Here is a 15,000-nt window from a genome sequence, read left to right as displayed (position 1 = left end):
AAAGTAATAAAAAAGACATGCAAGAAAACATTCTGCTTCTAAATGCCTGCAAACTGCCGGGGAATACCTTCATCTGCTTTTTGCAGCCTTCGTTATCTTCTTTCCAAGGCCTATATAGGAAGGATGACTGAAGTGTATATTTGTTGTCGGTCAAATCCGGTCTCAGGTTTAATCCATGTTTGTTCAGGCTAAATCGGTGATTCTCTTTTTACCTAGGTTGAATATGCGCTCCACCTAGTTTAAAACAGCTATCAACCCCCTAAAAAGGACCGAAAACACCTTTCCCAGCTCTGTCTTACGCATCTCATCTTTCGTATCATCTTATCGATTTCTGGATTCATACTCTTATCCATTCAGTCTAAACGTTACAACAGAGAACAAAGAACTTTACAATGCACTTACCACTACTCGAACCCGGACCCCCCAGATCTATAGTCTTGTGGCTTCACCACTACACTAACCTGCGATCAAGCGTACTTTTCTTGAGACAGGGCTCTAAAACCTTTTCGCACTATGTCTGAGGAGAAGTACGCCTGATCGCAGGTTACCACTGCACTACAACGCCGAACATGGTCAACCCCAACACAGTCATTTTCATTATTTACTTTTGTATAATAAGCCAATTGATATTCATTTTGAACCTAATTTTTCTCTAGGCCTAATTTAGGGCCCAAAAAAGTTTCTTCAATTCATCTGAGTGCGGTGCGTATTCAACCTAGGTAAAATGATGAGGATCACAAATTTAATCTACGTAAAAACGGATTCAACTTGAGAACGGATTTTACCGGGCAATATATATTCTGAAAAGGAGGTTGGAGTCACAAGAGCATGTATTTTTCGAGGGAGTGTTGGAGAGGCCTTCTTTGGAAGATATATATTAAGTTCTATTCTTGTTCGCAGCTCACAAATGTTTTTTTTAGTCTGCCTGACAAACCATCGATAAAAAGAACTTCGTCCTGGTACCGGGAATCTTATTTACAAATATTACGGAAAAGAATAATAGGCATAGATGAATAAAAGTACAAACTTTATGCAAGTTAGTCTTTCATTGTTAGGTGTCATCAATAATTTAAAAAATTAATGGGTGGCTTTGACCAAATATATTTGCCGCCAGGGATTGTTTTTCTCTATCAAATGCGCGCTGTCTCGCATTTCTCTTCAATTTGCAAGTGAATTTGTCAATTCAATTCAATTTTGATTTTTCAATTCAATTAATTTCCTCTTGATGTAGTTACTTAGTTTAATTACATACATTTGTAGTTGCTGACGATGTTACTATTGTATTAAGTAAAAGAGCTTGAGCATAGTGGCCAAATAAACCATTCGGTTTCCTAGTTGGTCCCCACGTTACCTAGCGATGTTACATTTTATACAGGCGAGGAAATAGAAAGAGGACGGAAACAAAAAACAGTCTTCAATTTAGAATGAAGCGGTTCAAGTTCCTTCTTTAGAAGGTCTTTTACCTGTCCAATTGAAGCCATAGTTATCTTAGCGCCGTAAGACGACAGAGCCCTCTCAAACGTGGCCGGACGCCATAACGACATATGCTCCGTTTTGGGAGAATGTTAGGTTAAAAAAATTGATTGTGGCCTCTCTTGGTCGCTCTCTTAGTGACCTAAGTCTCCCGAATCATTTACTGGATGAATTTTGACATCGCATATAATTGTGTCGCATAAGACACTTCATAGATCGTCTTTCAGTTGTACAATATTCTTCCTTTGTTAGGTTTATTTGCATGTGATGTGTTCGCTTTGACAAAATTATAGAGAATCAAGAAGATCGTTATCAGTTAGGGAAATGTTTATAAACAAGGACGAACAACGGCAAACAACAAGTACAATCGAAGCCAAATAAATTAGTGTTTTGCTTAGGAAGCCAACTATTTTTGACTATATTTAATCAGTAAGACGAACGTGAAATCATTTTTGGTCATCAACGAGAGTCAATCAAACTTAATTCAGCTGGAAAGTACACCTGTCCGTACAGTGGTTCATATTTCTTATCCTTGAATATCTTCTTTCAGTGTGTTGTCGACCTTAGCATACCACACAAGGACATATCAAGAACGTCAAGTTTTCAGGCACAAATCGCAAAAAATTACGCTCAGGCTCACTCCCCAAAATTCATTTTTGGACTTGTAATTCTCGATCAAAATACCAAACATCCAGACTTGACTTATTGATTATTTAGCCACGTTATGAAGAACTCAAAGGAGTCTTGATCTTTTCTTGCAAACGGCAGAACTGAATTTACGCTGACTTTGGGAACTTTTTAAGAAACGATTTAGAAATACATGAAACAAGAAATATAAGTGAAAGAAACCGACGTTTCGGTGCATCTTGCGCCATTATCAAGGTTATAAAGATAAAATGCGGTTTGTAAAAAGGCTACGTTAAAACGAATTTGCATAAAAGAGTGCCAAGCTAATTACATGAATACTTTAGCACGAAGAGAATCCGACTGTACATTCAATGCTGGTTTAAGATATTGAATACACAGCATTTCATTAACAAGGCAGTCAAATTTGTTCGTGCATTTCTTAATTACATTGAAGCGTGCTAAGAAATTGTTCGGAACAGCAGTGTTATGATCTTTGCAATAATGCCTGTAAATAGATGACGCCTTTTGACGGTGTCCCTCAACGCGCGTGTGAAGGTGGCCCTTTGTGTACCCGACATAACCTGCATCGCACAGGTCACACTTGAATAAATAAACAACGCATTGCTGGGTTACGATGTTAGGCTTGGGCTCACGCAAGCTTAGATCTTGTTTAAGCTTGCGGCTAGTAAACACGGGTTGAATGGTCTTCTGTACCTTGCTACTAAGATCTCTAAGTTGTCGTTTGACAGACACTGCAGCATCCTGATCTTTATAGGGGATAACTATCCGGATGGCGTCATCGGTATGCTGTTTAGGTTGGTCCACTGCGACTCTCGAGGTGATAAACCTGTTGATGACGGAATCAATAAGGTGATTCGGATACCTCAGCTTACGGAAAACTTCTCTCACACGTTCACACTCTTCTGAAAAATGCGCCCAAGATGATGATAGCCGGTGCGCACGATCAAGCATTGTGACGAGCAAGCCATGCTTGTAGCGGCTGTCCACATGGCTATGATAGTGCAGGAGTAGCCCTGTGTTTGTCGGCTTGACGTAAACCTTTGTTTCAACACATGGTGCGCGATTTAAAAGCTGTACCCCAAGGAAAGGGAGCATCCCATTTTTCTCTACCTCCATAGTGAAGCTCACGGCGCTATGGGCGTGGTTCAGAGTATCCAAAAATTGTGTAGCCGCTGCCAGATCCGGCATCCTAACTAGAGTGTCGTCTAGGTAGCGGCGGTAAAATTCTGGGAGTTTTCCTTGACTTTTTAGGGACCCTTCAATAGAGCACATAAATACATTAGCCAAAAGGGGTCCAAGGGGAGACCCCATAGCTACTCCATCGGTCTGTTCGTATAGGGCCCCGTCGAACTGAAACAGCTGCCCCTTTGTAGCAACGTGGAGAAGATCAACGAGATAAATTCTGGTCAAGTTTAGATCATACGTGTCGTTGAACCAGTTGTTCTCGAAAGCTTTCCGTGTCAGGATGTCAATTGTTTCGTCTAAGGGTACATTTGTGAAGAGCGATGAGACGTCATAAGATACCAAGATTTCTCCCGGTTTTATCTTAACTCCACGAATTTCATTTGTGAAGGCAAAGATATCAGTGATGGTATGTTCGTTTACCGACAAGGGCTTAAGCTTAGCATCAAGCCATTTAGCAAGGGCGTAGTTGTAAGTGCCCGTAGCGGATAATATAGGACGCATTGCTAACTGCCTCTTGTGGGTCTTGGGCAACCCGTATAAGTGAGCCAGTCTTGATCCGGTAGGTCGAACGGAGTCAGCAATCGCCGATGGTAAAATTCTGCGCACTGTTGACTCTACCAGTTTTTCTTTCTCTAGTAGGGGATGGTAATACTTAGGTGGTCTCCCTTTACTTTTTGGTCTCTCTAAGGGGACATCACGGAATTTGCTTGTATCCGTCATCAACAGGTTTATCACCTCGAGAGTCGCAGTGGACCAACCTAAACAGCATACCGATGACGCCATCCGGATAGTTATCCCCTATAAAGATCAGAATGCTGCAGTGCCTGTCAAACGACAACTTAGAGATCTTAGTAGCAAGGTGCAGAAGACCATTCAACCCGTGTTTACTAGCCGCAAGCTTAAACAAGATCTAAGCTTGCGTGAGCCCAAGCCTAACATTGTAACCCAGCAATGCGTTGTTTATTTATTCAAGTGTGAACTGTGCGATGCAGGTTATGTCGGGTACACAAAGGGCCACCTTCACACGCGCGTTGAGGGACACCGTCAAAAGGCGTCATCTATTTACAGGCATTATTGCAAAGATCATAACACTGCTGTTCCGAACAATTTCTTAGCACGCTTCAATGTAATTAAGAAATGCACGAACAAATTTGACTGCCTTGTTAATGAAATGCTGTGTATTCAATATCTTAAACCAGCATTGAATGTACAGTCGGATTCTCTTCGTGCTAAAGTATTCATGTAATTAGCTTGGCACTCTTTTATGCAAATTCGTTTTAACGTAGCCTTTTTACAAACCGCATTTTATCTTTATAACCTTGATAATGGCGCAAGATGCACCGAAACGTCGGTTTCTTTCACTTATATTTCTTGTTTCATGTATTTGGGAACTTTGCTCACAAAAAGTCGGCCAATCTTCAATCTCGTTTACAGACGGCCGAAAACATAAGCTCTAAGAAAGGAGTCGGAAAAGAGAAGGTGATGGATCCCCATTGCTTCTCTCCCACTATCCTACTCCGACTTCGAGAAAGAGACCGTAATTGCAATTCCGCCATGTTTCCTTGTTCCGAAATTGGGGAAAAGAGATTTCGTAATCAAGAGAAACAAGTGCTGCTGTGGATATTTTCTTCGTTGTTTTTGCTGTTTCTTCGTGGACTCAATATTCACGACAAACATAAGGCAAAAGCAATGCTTCTATATGGGGCGCTCTCGCATGTCTTCCCCATATCATATGTAATAAGCTGCAAAAATGACCGCTGATTCCTCCATTCTGAGCCGCAATGCTGATGGCCGTAAATCGGAATAAAAACAATTTTTTAGGTGGAAAAACGACAGATATGCCAGAAAAAAAAGTTGAAAACATTATTGTGCATGGTCTAAAGTGTAAATAAATCATGCTCTTTTTTACCTTCAGTTCCCCTTTAAGGTCTAAAATAAAAGCAGTTATTCCTTTTTTCCCCTCAGTTCTCATTCAGTAAGTGGCTTTTGATGGCATCATGGCAACTCCTTTTTCTCGTTGTCCATAAATAGAATCATGTTACATTGAAACATTTCAAGCTCTTCTTGCTTCACAACAGTTAGTGGTAATTCGTTGCATTGCTTTAATGTTGGAAAGCCGATGAACGCTAACCAGTAACCGAGGTTTCAAATTTCCCAGCTGGGAGTTCTTTAACCTGTGATCAGGTGTACTTTTCCTTAGATATGGTGCGAAAAGGTACGCCTGATACAATTTCTTAACGAGTCGTCTGCCCGTAGGTCCAGAATCTGAACTTTACTCGGATTGGCCGAAAAACAATAGAGCTCCTAGAGCCTCGCTCCGATTGGTTACAGAATTGCAAATCATACTTCTTGTAAATCAGTTAACAGCTGATGAAATTATGGCCGCCGAGAAGGATTTGTACACGAGTGACGTTAAGGCTCTGTTTACAGCAGCTGTTGCTTCGACTTCAGATTTTTTTTCAAAAACCTTTAAACGAAGAGCGCAGAGAATGCATCCGAACAATGGTTTGAGTAAAAGAAGACATTGCAGTTGTACTTTCCTACGGGATTTGGCAATAGTGTTATTAATACAGGCCCGAACATTCTAGAGGAAAATGCATCGTTCTTCTTCCACCAACTTGAAAACGTTTGTAGATGTGGCAAGTCCTTTGGAATATATTCGGAAGCAACAAGTTGCGAATCCAAACAGAACCGAAATAGAACTTTAGGGCTGCCACATTCGGGGAATCAGTCGAGCTTGACAGAGAAATTCGACACTGTTTACGGAATAGCTGCTGCTGAAAAAACTAGAATTTCTCAAAGTCCATTTTCCTCATATCTATTTTTATAGCATCTTTTATTGGCATCTCAAATATTCGAGTTTAAATAAAGTTTATTGTACTGTTGATTGCGCCTGATGATGACATGAAGAATTTCTGCCATCTTATCTTGAAGTTATTTGTTCCTTGATGGTGTGAACAGAGAAACCGCACCACCTGTCAAGCAGGATTTGCAGAAATAGCTTTGATTGCAGACATCAAAGCGAGTTTGCCCTTTGGTCGAGGGTCGCGGGTCGAGGGTAACTAGTCGAGGGTCGAGGGTAAATGGTCGAGGGTCGAAAAATTATTCAAAATTATTTTCAAATTATTTCTTAACTCTGTCAACTCAAGAGTTCACAGGCTCGTGTTTTGCCGCATTTGGGTCATATTTTTGTTTGTCAAAAACTTTTAAATTCCCGGCTAGCCGGCTAGCCGGCTACATTCTAATCTTGTGGGCACATATACCTAAGAATACCCTCTGAAATCCAGGGGTTTACCTGTCTAACCTTTTCATAAGCGAGTGAAACGTTAGACAAGAAAACCATTGGGTTTCTGCTCTAAATATTCAATATTCTGCTGTAATTCGAATTCACGGCCCGGAAAAACTGATAATTCGCCGAAAAAATACGTAAAAATAGAATCCAAAAGATGTACACAGGCTAAAACAAAAGGGAAAAAATCGATAGCAATAAAAAAATCCGATAGTAATCGATAGCAATCGATGAATCAGTCGTCATCAATTTCCGATGAATCTATGTGAATCGAATTCACATCGTTTTATCTTTATCGATATCAATCTTCGATTGTTATCCATTGATATCGATATTGATATTGATATTGATATTGATATTGAGGGTTTTTCTGTCTAATCTTTTCATAAGCGAGTGAATCGTTAGACCAAAAAAAAAACCACTGGCATTCTGCTCTGAATAAACAATATTGTTTTAAAACTTGAGTGTTACAACGATACGTAACAGCATCTTCAGCGTTCGCGTTATCTTCTGCTATAATTCGAATTCGCGGTCCGGAAAAAATAGTTTAACCGTAAAAATAGAAAGGGCCAGATTCTGATGCTCAGCACGCCGGAGAGTCCGTGGGAATGTAAAAGTTTTTGAAAAACAAAAATATGGCCCAAATGCGGCATAAACAGGCACCGGAAACTCGAGTAAACACGAGCCTGTGAACTTTTGAGTTGACGAAGTTAAGAAATAATTTGAAAATAATTTTGAATAATTTTTCCACTCTCGACCATTTACCCTCGACCCTCGACTAGTTACCCTCGACCAAAAGGCAAACTCCATCAAAGCCAGATTGCTATTTTGTTTTTGTCGCGTCTTTACTTGAATCGTAGCGTGCAGATAATCTCCGGTAAAATCTGATTGGCTCACATTTATAGCATGACACATGATAACATCACTGTATCAGGCGTACTTTTTAGCGCCCTGTCTCAAGAAAAGTACGCCTGATCGCAGTTCTTTGACAATGAAATTTTGTGCTTGAGTTGGAAAAAGGCCTTGGTCAACAAAAAGGCTAAAAACATGGAGAAATTCCTATTTCGATTATTGAATTATTTTATATTAATAGGGCGTTGAACAATTGGTCCCAGATATTGCGCCCTCGCTCTTTGTAATGCAGTGGAATCAGACCTGTTACCATTCCAAGAAGATCCATTTTCAACAATTCTGCAGTAAAATCTAAACAATCAATTGCAGTCACAAATTCATCGAGAAAAAGTGAGAGGAAGGCGTCTTTCTAATGCTTACTATTGCTCTTTTGATGTTACAAGTTAATGCTTTGTACAGTCTGGCAAAGAAAACTGCAGTGAGCCTTCTTTTCAAGACAAAATGGTAATTACATTGAAGCGAAAACTCGACACAATAAGTTAAGTCAAGGGCGTAGTTAGGGGAAGGGGGGTCCTGGGGTGCCCGTAAACCCCCCCCCCCCCCCCCCCCTTTGTAAGCCTTTATTTATGCAAACAACCTACAATATTCAGGTTGCGAAAACGCGAGTACCCTGTTTGACACAGTGTGACCTACCACCCCCCTCCCCCCCTTTTGAAAAATCCTGGCTACGCCCATGTAAGTTATTGCTCGGCAATCCGCAATATTTTCGTCCACGCTTTCTTCATAATTTGAAGAACCTCTCGAAATCGCCAACAATAAACGATGGGTCACAACGACGAACTGAGAAGAAAATAAAGAACGTCACTTCGTAGATTATACCAAAGAAGATTCACGGGAAAGATCTTATATTAAGTGAGTTAGCTACCCCATACTGATGAGGCCCAGTTTTCAGATTCGGGCACTTGAAGACAGCAGATCATCAGTATTGCTGTCTCTCTGAGCTCACAACTTAACTTTTGCACCCTGTTTAAGCACTTGTTCCATTTTTTCACCTTCTGTTTTATCCATTTTCACCATACCTTGGTTTTGTAAAGAATTATATGACAAAACACCTGAGGTGGACAAGACAATTAGGCCGCATACTGTTTTGAAATTATAATCTCAATGCCAACAGCTATGATTTGTGGTGATTTTATTTCATATTTTGAGTTTGTAATTTATGCGGTTGATATAACGGGAGCACCCAACGAGAATATAAATCAAAACCATTTAAACATAGTATTGTTAAACGTATTTTGGTATTTAAGCGGTAGATATAGGCATATTTTTATCCCCTAAAAAATCTGTTTGGTGCCCCTGATATAAGTGCAAAGGTTTTCACTGATGCTCTTGGCTCACGATCTGGTGATTTGTACACGCACCGCTAGAATAACAACTGGCTTAAAACAAACTTGCAGAAAAATTGGAATTCTTCTTACAGCAGCTTCCAAACTTGTTTCCATGCAAATACTAATGTTGTGTTGTAAGATCACCCTTGTTATACTTTTTCCCTGATTTCCCGCTACCCACAAATAGTTATGGAAGGACGGAGTTCTCATGATGGGTTGATTTAGCAAAAGAACGGGAACCTCAGTTGACGACAGGAGAGCGCATGCCCGGAACAGTCTGGACTCTACTCTAATCTGATCTAATGGATGTCCCCGTTCTGTTGCCAAATCAGCCTAACACCACAAATACCAACACATATACAACTAAACAATTTAAATTCTCACTTTTTTGGGAGGGGGGAGGAAGAAAGTGTCTAATCGCGTGGTTGGGTGGGTCATGAGTCGTGGGTCCGTCTTTAAACAAACACGACCCACGACCCACCCATCCACGCGATTTAGCCTCTCCCTTGGAGGGGGGGGGGGGGTTGACGAAACAACTATGAATTAATTGGAAAGGAAAGATCAGTGGTAAGAGAGAGAATTGTATTGAGACATTATTTAACACACTCCCATTTCAACCGAGTGAATTATGAAAAAGGGTAGGAAAATACGTTGAATGTGTGTGATTAAGATGAAGACAATTTCAATTTCAATCCACATTCAAATAACACAGATCCAATAAAGTTAAGGCCGGAACGAACAGTTCACATTAATTGGTGTAGGCATTTTAAGACCAAACCGACATTCAAGATTCTACAATATAACCTCTCTTACATGGTACGCGCACGATGATTGGTCAATTTATTACATCCATTTAGAAATCACTGGTGATTCTTGCAATCTGATTGGCTCTCAGCAGTGTGATTTATTCCCGAATCGCACTATTTTTTGCTCAAATCCTACCATTTCCCCAGCCAATGAGAAAGAAACACTAAAACAAAACAACCAATTAAATTTCAAGGCTTGTTTAAGGTAACCAATCATATTGCAGGAAAATGAAGGACAAAGAAAACCATTGTGTGGTGAATTTTAAACTTGTGTTCCCAACTAGGTCAATGAAATATTGGCTTTGACTAAAATCCTACATTTCAGCGATTGTGATTTCTAAATGGATGTAATAAAGTGGTAATTGAACTTCGTGTTGTGTAATTTTGGTCTGAAATCATACTTGTGATTTCAAATCGAACACGCGCTTCGCGCTCGTTCGATTTTGAAATCACTCGTATGATTTCAGACCAAATTGCACCCCACTCAGTTCAGTTACCATTATTTACCAGGCCATAATGGTATTCTACACCCAAGCCAAAGCTTGACTTCATGTTGTGCTTTTCCGCGCAATTTGATCACAAAAAGATATAAATTGGGACCTTAAGGCCTGGCTAAACTAGGAAACATTGTTGCGGAAACATTGTTGCTTGTGATGTTTCCCTGGGTGGCTAAACTGGGAAACATATGTTGCGGACGCAAAATTTGTGTCCGGGAAACAAAAATGTTTCTGACTTCAAGTAAAAACATTGTTTGTTTCCGAGCAGCAAAATTTGTTTCCGCAACATATGTTTCCCGCGCTGCTAAACTGGGAAACATTTGCGTCCGCAACAATGTTTCCTAGTTTATCCAGGCTTTTAAGCAAGAACGCCACATAACAATAGGTTTTATTAGCAAAAACAATAGTTCTGCACGTCCTGCACGTGCGTTTTACATTTTGATACATTTCTTTGCCGTTCTCGTCTTGACAACGACGTGAAATGATCAAATTTAAGGTCACGTGGAGGACGAGAGGACCTGACGACGTATTTACAATTTTCTCTCTCACACTTTCCAAGCCAAGCGACTTGGAGTAATCGCAAAATTATTAGAGCAACGGAAAATAATATTTTTAGACAACGTTCTCGTAGCTTTTAAGGTCCCTAATAACTATTTTACTAACCTTACTTTCTCAGGACGAACTGTAAGTTCAGATCCTTGTTTTATTTGAGGCTTAAATTAATTGTTCTTGTGCTTTGCACCGGAAAATAAATTAAACTAGAATAAACACAGGCTATTTCTTGTAGCTTGGCCCCAGAGCTCAATTGGTAAGAGGTCTCTCTGACACGTTAGGGAGCATTAGCAACGACAACGGCGACGTCAACGAGAACGTCGCAAATTTGTATATTTAGTGGCCAAAGACAATAGCTTTGCACGCTCTGCACGTGCGTTTTTCATGTTTGTCTATTTCTTCACCGTCATCAGCAAAACAACAACGTGAAATCATCAAATTTGAGGTTTTATGAAGGACGTCAGCATTTGAAGATAATTTTTCATTTTCTCTCTCCTAAATAAAGCGCCGCTCATAACGTTTTCATTCCTGAGGGACTGCCATACCTCTCTCACATTAAAAAACTTGGAATAGTCGCGAAGTGATTACAATAATGAGAATTTATGTTTTGTGATGACGTTCTCGTTGCTAAAGCTCCCTATTGAAAGCCAATGACGTATATACATTTCATCTGCACCATCAGTTGACTGGTGCTTCGTGTTTGATGTGTGCTACAATTCGTCGTGATGTTGGACAGCAAAGTTATACAGACTGTTCAAATCCCTTGGGCCTTTGTACTCTTGCTTTTGAACTCCTCTGCTAAAGAGTACCAGGGTGGGGTATGCAGAAATCTGTCAACAGTGGAATGAGTTAATATAGGGAAAATTTACCACAATATATCTGCTCTACCAGCTAGAATATTTCATTTTTCAGGGAACAAGGTAGGTGAGTGATTTTAGAGTAGGAGTTTCTTTTTTTAAAGAAGCACTTTTTTAACTTAGTTATGAGGAGCGGACTGAGTTGTTGAAAATCAGTTTCCTCGAAATCGGTGGACCAAGAATCACAAAAGATGCTGTCAGACATGTTGCGTTTTATAAGACTGTGTTGGCTCACTGACTCCCCTGCTCTTCGTTTTCTCCTTCACCTCAAATCGAAGCAAATTGATGTAGAAAGGTACAGTGACTGAATTATCAAACGTAGGCGACCACAAGCAGGTGGCAGGATCCGGACTGGGGAGTTAACAAATCGAAAGTGGTTCAGGGTGTTGTCTGTGCTCTTTTATAAAATAATTAGGATAGTACGCGCACTCTCATTGGTCAATAGCTGTGTTTAGATGAGAGTATGGAAATACGGCTGTGACATCACACGAATTTTGATTGGTTATGTATTGTCACACCCGCGTTTTGATTGGCTGGTAGGAAATATCAACGCGTATCAAGAAAATCTATTTCAATCAAGAAGTAAAAAACCCAGCATTTACCTTCATTTGTCGAATTATCTTTGAGGAATATTTTATAAAAGCAATAGAGGACTTTTTCCGTGCCTCTATTGTCTCATCAAAACACGAGGGGGAGTTGGGAGAATTCTCGACAGTTATGCAAACCATCGACTGCGTCTCGGGTTTGCATAGCTGTCTCGAATTCTCCCAACTCCCCCTCGTGTTTAGATGAGGCTATGGAAACACGGAAAACGTCCTCTATTGCTTAAATCGACAACGATACACGTATTCGTCATCACCACTGTGATGACGAATATCGCTGTCAATAAGAGTACAGACAACGCTGAACCACTGTCGATTTGTTTTTTACAACAAGATTCAACGCCAAAGAAAGTGTCCAAAATCATGACACAAAGTAAGAGCAAGCATTGTCTTTAACTTTCTCGCAATATGATTGGTTCATTTCCCAAAATGAGCGTTCTTGATTGGCTATTACATTGCGTGACAAATTGACGCGAGTATGACGCGAGCAGCGTTGTCTAGACACTTATCGACAACGGCAAATTAGCCAACCAGATTGTGGTAAAAAAAGGAGTTCCACAATGAGTTTGAACAGGTGGCCCTCTCATGCAAACAGCATGAAATGCTAATTAAGAATAAGACCCGTAGCCCCAATGGGCTATTGACCCGTGGCCCTTGAGGGCGAAGGGTCTAATTGTTTTAGTATCACCCAACTAGTCGGACAGAAAAGGCAATAATAAAGTTAGCAAATGCAAGTCGAAGAAATATTTATTTAGGAATAAAACGAAAGAAAGCGTCATGCTTTTCGCTAATTGAGGACTGTTACTAATAGTCCTCTAGTAGCGTGGCCAATTACAACGCAGGATTTGCATTAGTCCACTAGTTGGGTGATACTTATAATGGGCAGAGACATGATGTGTCATGGAGGGATGTCATCAAATGGATTTTCTGCTGCGCATGCAGGAAAGGGCTATGGAAACATAAATGAAGAAGGAGAAAGACTTTTAGAGAGCTGCATCTGTGAGCTAGATCTGGCACCAGTTGTTCGAAAGGTGAATAGCACTATCCACTGGATAACTCAATTGGTTTTGCTAGTGTTTATCCACTGGATAGTGATGTATCCGGTTGATAATAGCGTTATCTACCTTTTGAAAACCGAGGCCTGGTAGTCACCAACACATTTTTCACAATCACATCGTTTTTGAATGGGTACTCGCCAGTGACTTTCGGATTTTCCGTCTTTGAGAAATTCAACACGCGCGCAATGTCGTTCGTTGAACATGGGCCTTTAAAAGTAAATTCGGAAAAATCACTTGAGGTTTCAGAGTTCTGCTTCACAAATAATTAAATCACTTACGCCAAAACTCTGACAAAGTTCTTCCTCTTCTGTGCAGTCAACCTACGGAACACAAGACAGGTAAAAAAGGGAAAGTCTCTGCATACGAGCCAGAAGGCCCATCAGGCCGGAGCTTATCCCGGTTTCCATGGTATGAAGTGACTAGGAGTATTTCTACTCCCCCCTGGATGAGATGCCAGTCCATCGCAGGCTTACCTCCAGGCATTAATATCGTCGGTACCCATTTATACACCTGGGTAGAGAGATGCACCGTGTGAGTAAAGTGCCACACAACACAACACAATACCTCCGGCTGGGACCCGAACCCGGACCACTAGCAGGTAAGAATAGACCAGAAAAAACTTAATTTGAACTGAGTAACAAATACAGTACAAATCCAATGTATACTGTTTTCCAATTTGGCCTATTAAACACGCATAATTACGATGGTCATTCTTTGAACCAACACTAGCTCACTAAAGCCACATTTAAAAATTTCCTGAGATATAAGTGAACTTCATAATTCTAAATCAAAACACCTAAATGTTGAAAACAAAGAAGGTCGTTTCTAACAATACTTCATCCTCTTATTGAAACCATTTCAAGTGCAAAATTGCTGTAATGGGAATCACGTGATCAGTACTGTATGTCCAAAATGCAAATTTTAATAATAATGATAATAATAATAATAATAATCATCATCATCATCAGCATCATCAATTCATTATTTCCAGAGCGCTATTTAAAAAAATTTAACAGATCAATTGCGCTTTACAACTCTTGATAAAATAATTACAGCATTAAAATAAAATCTCCGATTCAAATGTAATGATAGGTTACAAATCTAAATATCCCTATAAAGTCTCTTCTATTAACCATCACTCAAAAAATTGCCTAAGAAGAAATGTCGCGATTGGCTTCTTGAATATTTCAACAGATTAAGTAGCGCGCAGATGTAATGAGACTCCGCTCCACAAATGCGGCACTGCATCCTGAAAGGCGGGGGCTACACAGGGTTACCAATATCTTACTCCCAGGTGGCTCTAATAAAATGCCTGAGTTGACTAGATGCAAGACAGTTTTTCCCTAACTTCAACATCACTCGCGTCTGCGAATACAGACAATGTGTCAAGTGTCTCCTAAACTCTTCTCCTCAAGTAAAAAGGAAAGCTGTCTTTACGCTAAGGTAAAAATAACGCTGACCTCTGTTGGAAACAGGAAGTAAACGCTTCGACTTAACAGGACACTTCGCACTGCATATCACTAAATTGAGCGTGCTTCTAATAGACCAATTTCGATGTATTAAAATTCAGTCCTCAACAAAAGCCATCATCTCGAGGCTCTAGGGAATAAATATAAGGATTTGTATGAGTTTATTCCCAAAAGCCTCGAGATGATGCTTTTTGTTTTGGACTGAATTTTCATACATCGAAAGTGGGGAATTCCTTGCATTTCTGGACATAAAGGAATTCACACACGGCTGAGTCCAAAAACTTGCCTTCCCCCAGCATTTAATAGGCAGAGTCCGGCTCGTTT

The 15,000-nt window shown here is 40.2% G+C and overlaps 3 protein-coding genes across 4 annotated transcripts in view; 2 read left to right on the top strand and 1 right to left on the bottom strand.

Moving 5' to 3' along the window:
• LOC138004407 (melanocortin receptor 4-like) overlaps window positions 1-42 on the top strand; it is a 906-nt gene extending 864 nt beyond the window's left edge. Inside the window, exon 1 of the mRNA XM_068850907.1 lies at window positions 1-42. This exon is cut by the window's left edge and continues 864 nt beyond it. Within this exon, the coding sequence (XP_068707008.1) occupies window positions 1-42 (42 nt within the window).
• Window positions 1-15,000, top strand: part of LOC138003881 (tetratricopeptide repeat protein 28-like) — a 250,699-nt gene that overhangs the window by 136,330 nt on the left and 99,369 nt on the right. The window lies entirely within an intron of this gene.
• The window catches only part of LOC138003893 (thioredoxin domain-containing protein 5-like), a 50,075-nt gene continuing 44,473 nt past the window's right edge, over window positions 9,399-15,000 (bottom strand). The window contains exons 11-12 of the mRNA XM_068850201.1: window positions 13,486-13,527; window positions 9,399-11,520 (exon numbers count right to left, since the gene is read on the bottom strand). Of these exons, the coding sequence (XP_068706302.1) occupies window positions 11,401-11,520; window positions 13,486-13,527 (162 nt within the window). The 3' untranslated portion in view covers window positions 9,399-11,400. The remainder of the gene's footprint in view (window positions 11,521-13,485; window positions 13,528-15,000) is intronic.

The sequence above is a fragment of the Montipora foliosa genome, chromosome 5, assembly GCF_036669935.1.
Source record: "Montipora foliosa isolate CH-2021 chromosome 5, ASM3666993v2, whole genome shotgun sequence".
Classification (NCBI taxonomy): Eukaryota; Metazoa; Cnidaria; class Anthozoa; order Scleractinia; family Acroporidae; genus Montipora; species Montipora foliosa.
Note: the sequence above shows the minus strand (reverse complement) of the source record. Positions and strands in the feature narration are given on the sequence as shown.